The sequence below is a fragment of the Humulus lupulus genome, chromosome 7 (genome assembly GCF_963169125.1).
Source record: "Humulus lupulus chromosome 7, drHumLupu1.1, whole genome shotgun sequence".
Taxonomy (NCBI): Eukaryota; Viridiplantae; Streptophyta; class Magnoliopsida; order Rosales; family Cannabaceae; genus Humulus; species Humulus lupulus.
Window position 1 is genome coordinate 151,945,148 of NC_084799.1, and position 4,352 is coordinate 151,949,499.

General features: G+C 34.7%; 1 protein-coding gene across 1 annotated transcript; it reads left to right on the forward strand.

The window, feature by feature from the left end:
* The first annotated feature begins 235 nt into the window (after nucleotides 1–235).
* LOC133788724 (uncharacterized) lies at nucleotides 236–2,919 on the forward strand. Its single transcript, XM_062226313.1, has 2 exons — nucleotides 236–908; nucleotides 1,264–2,919. Exons 1-2 carry the CDS (start codon nucleotides 717–719, stop codon nucleotides 2,641–2,643), a joined length of 1,572 nt encoding a protein of 523 aa, XP_062082297.1. The 5' UTR covers nucleotides 236–716; the 3' UTR covers nucleotides 2,644–2,919.
* The last annotated feature ends 1,433 nt before the right edge of the window (nucleotides 2,920–4,352 follow it).

Below are 4,352 nucleotides of genomic sequence, written 5' to 3' on the forward strand. Positions count from 1 at the left end.
AGTAATTTGTCAAAACACAAAGTCCAAACAAGTAATGAGACAAAATATAATGTCTACAAGATAATAAACTTTTTTTTCCTATGAATATGTATACATATTTATTTGATTTAGATTTAATTTTAGATAATTTATTATTTTTATTTTTTATATAAAAGAGCCCTTGTTGAGTTTCCTGACCCGGACAATAATTTCATTTTTCGTTCTCCTCTCTAGTCAGAACGGGGAAGAAGATGGGTGCTGGTGCGGGTGCGGGTGCGGGTGCGGCATTCCCCGCCTCTTATATTGGAGAAACCTAAAAGAAGATCATTAAAAAAACACATTCGTGTGTTAGTCGAGTGCTTATTTAGTGAAGAACATTCTTCGGGGTTAGGATATGAATAAAAGAAGCGTCATTTCGTTTTTTTTGGTAGTGTTTTTAATTTATTAAAAACATCCCATCTAAAGTCGTACGTGGGGGGACAAGTGGCTTTGTCATTCATTAGAAGGGGTAGTAGAACAGAAGAAGTTTCTCTGTAACTTTGGAAGAGAGAATCTGTGTCTATTCTTTGTTGTTTTGTGTATAGAAGAGAGAGAGAGAGAGAGAGGGAGTGATGATGATGATATGAAGAAGAGAGTCCAAGTGGGGGCCTCTGGGGGTCCATGAGGGGGCCTCCAATGTGAGTGAGTGGAGATTATCAGTCGCTGGGAAGTGGAGACTGCAGCGTCAAGCAAAACCAATGACAAAACCATCAAAGAACACATCACTATCTTCCACCTACTCTCCCAACCAAAACGAGAAAGAGAAACGATGTAACATCATCACTGATATTTTTTTTTCTTTGATTAATTTTCCATCCTTTCTTTCATTCCTACCTACTGCCATACCAACTCTTGACCTTCCACTAAGCAATCTCCTTTATTCTTCCATCGTAAGTTTCTCTCTTCTTTCTTTATCTAAACTTTGTTTTCTTCATAAAATAATGACTCTGCTTTAATTTATTGGTTCATCTTTGAAATTTTCTTCACAACGCACAATGTTGGATAAACATAGATGTAGAGAAGAGGCTGCAACGTATTGTTAGTAATCGATTAACTACATAGGGAAAAAAAAGAAAAGAAAGTGAGATTTTTGTTCTCTATCTTGAGTTTTGTTCTGTTCTTACTCCTGTCTTTGTCTCATACACCCAGATGAAAAATGAAAATGATTTTATATAAATATATATATATTTTTAATCAATTTCATGGGTCAACTTTAAGTTATTTGTTTAATTGAAATACCCACAGGAGGATTTTTTTTCCCTTTCTTTTTCCATGGATTCGTTTAATCAGAGAAGTGGATTCCGGTACAATCTCAACTCGGACACAATAAACGATGCGAATGGTGCTTCTGAGTTTTCGGGGATTCTTGAAATCTATGTCCATAATGCTAGGAACATTCACAACATATGTATCTATGATAAACAAGATGTGTATGCAAAATTTTCTCTTACTTATAATCCAGATGAGATCCTCTCTACTAGAGTCATCAGTGGAGGTGGTAAGAACCCTGATTTCAATGAGAATTTGAGGATGAAAGTTACTCAGCTTGATGCTGTACTCAAATGTGAAATCTGGATGCTTAGCAGGGCTAGGAACCTTATGGAAGACCAGCTTTTGGGGTTTGCTCTTGTCCCAATTTCACAAGTGGTTAGAAAAGGAAAAGTGACCCAAGATTATAGTCTCTCTTCCACTGATCTATTCCATTCTCCAGCAGGGACTGTCCAATTGACTCTTTCTCTTAACACATCTTTGCCTATTAGTCCTTCCCTTAATCCGTTATCTGAATTTTCTGCTAATTCATCTATAACTTCAGAGGTTGTTCTGCTTGATCGAAAAATTTCGGAAGTGATCTTGGACCCAGTTGAGTATTGTAGGGTTGAGTTCCCTGATATCAATGTAGTGAGGGAGAATCAGCAAATGGTGTCTGAGTACTTTGATTTGGCAAGGCATGGCTGTGGTGTCAAGCCTGGTTCTGGTGGAGTTGCTTCATTTCTTCATCTTGGTGCATCTCCTCAGCTAGGTGATGACTATGAAATGACTTTAAATTCGTCTGAGGAAACTGTTTCTCCTAATGGGAGCATCCAGAACTCTGGCTTCTTTAGTTCTACTACAACAAGTTTGAGTGATGATAAGAATTCGAGTGATTCAATCGAGAAAAAGAATGGTATGGTAGGGGAATCATCAAATTCTGGTAATGCATCTGTAACTACAGAAGCAGGAAACCATGGCCCAAGTGCTTGTCCAGATACTCCAACTTCGAAAAAAGGAAGGGAAGTTAGAGATGAGAAAGAGTCAAAATTCTCATGTAAGGAAGAGGAGGACAACAACAACAAAAGAGAAGGAAATTTGGGTTCTTCTCAGTTTGGCCATGTGTTTTCAGCTCCACTTGGGAGTATCAATCTTGAGGCTGAACAGTCTGCAATGCAGCAACAAATAGTGGACATGTACATGAGAAGCATGCAACAATTCACCGAGTCTTTGGCAAAGATGAAGCTGCCAATGGACCTTGATAAGGCGGAATGTCAAGATCATAGTGATGCTATTCGAAGCCATAACAACAAATTAGAAGTTGAGAAAAAGAAGGATGGATCGAGGGTGTTCTATGGTAGCCGGGCTTTCTTCTGAACACTAATTGATGCTGCAAAATATTGTGCAAGTAAGTTTTTCTAGAAGTTTATAGAGTTCGATTACTTTAAAATGTTTGTTTCCATCGGCTTTATAGTATTTACTATCCACTAAATAGTAAATTGTTATTAATGTGAATAATTGCCTCAATTCACATGTATTTGTTCCGATTCCGGTCACTACTATAACAACATTTTGTGTTCCTCTGGCTCTGCAGAGTTGTAGAAATGTAATTTTCTTTGTTTTATATAAAGTATTTGGGTGCTTGAAGTTGAAGTTCTTTCTAACTACAGCATTTTTTTTAACAATTCGTCTCTCTTATGCTTTTACTTTTTTTATTTAAATTCAGATTCAAAGTATTTACAACTCACACACAAACTTACATTCCCATAAATGCTTACTCAATAATGTTAATCTGGACTGAAAAGGTCACATATTTTATATGCATCCTTTTACTAATGCTTATAAGCGTCAAAAATGCCATCGATCGGTGAAATAAAGGATTTCTGGCTTCGTGAAAAGCATCTCTCTTTTACTTTGTGGAATCTGATGTCATCTTTTTACTTCTACCATATTTATTAAATTCACGTTCATATTTCTATTTTAGGCAGTCATTAGCGTTTTATATATATTTAAATTTTGTCTCTTGTGTAAGATGGGATGGAATTGTATCACACTACTTTTTCTAATAAAGCATTCAATGTAAAATAGTTGAACCCTTTTCTTCAAATTGATGATTGTTATCTTGAATTTGTTTGGGATTATTATCTTTTTCTCTAAGACGTCTTTCATTTTATTACCCCATTTTCTAAATTTTGTCTTCTTCCCCAATTTTGATGTTTTCTTATACATTTTTTTGGAGACAATGGTTTTGGAGGATCAAACTTACCGCTAAAAAAGTGCATTTTTTAAATTAAAAAAGCTGTTTTCATTCGAATTTCTTCACTGATTTTTCTCCTTTAAAATGTTATTTTTCATCCTATTTTTGTGTTTAAATAATCATGGTTGGAATATTTAGTCGAGCTGAGTTTGCAACTTTAAAACAGGTGGATATTGATGTGAACTTGTGCATGCAATGAGAACACAGGGAAATTATCAATCATTTATAAATATATATAATTTATATACTTTGTCAAGAGAAGAGGAGGGATAATGAAACCAAAGTCATGATTAAAGGTTTGATAATATAGAAAAGAAACCTTTATTGTTGGACCAATATCGTTTCAAGTGAATATCATGGTATGTATATGGTATGTAGTCGAGCAATTTTTTTGAAATTTCGAGACAATTGTGCTCCATATTGTTCAAAGCCCTATACTTTAAAATTGCGCACTTAAGAGAGAGAATTCATTCATGATTTAACTACCCCCACAAGACAAATGAAACTCTAGGAAATTCATGTTATAGTTTTAATGAGGAAAATAAAGTACATAACACCTAACCAAATGTTAAAAACTGTTGTTACATTTAATTTGTTATTTTCTTTGGCTTTGTTAGTGAGTTTTATTCAACAGAAAAATAATATGTATTTATCATATCTGAAGTTTAATCCTACGGGAAAATCAAGATTTATTATGTCAAATTTAGTGGCAAACTTTTTCACATTGAAGTAAAAAAATGAACCTTCAAATGGTGAAACAAAAATTCTCTTTCCACCATTGGAAATTGCTGGATGGCAAAAGAAGAACAACGAAGTAAGATTTCATGCA

Excerpts from the sequence above, each read along its gene's own strand:
- LOC133788724 (XM_062226313.1), top strand. The coding sequence starts at position 717 with ATGACAAAACCATCAAAGAACACATCACTATCTTCCACCTACTCTCCC. Across the intron at positions 909-1,263 it reads ATCTCCTTTATTCTTCCATC|GAGGATTTTTTTTCCCTTTC; the intron begins GTAAGTTTCTCT and ends AAATACCCACAG.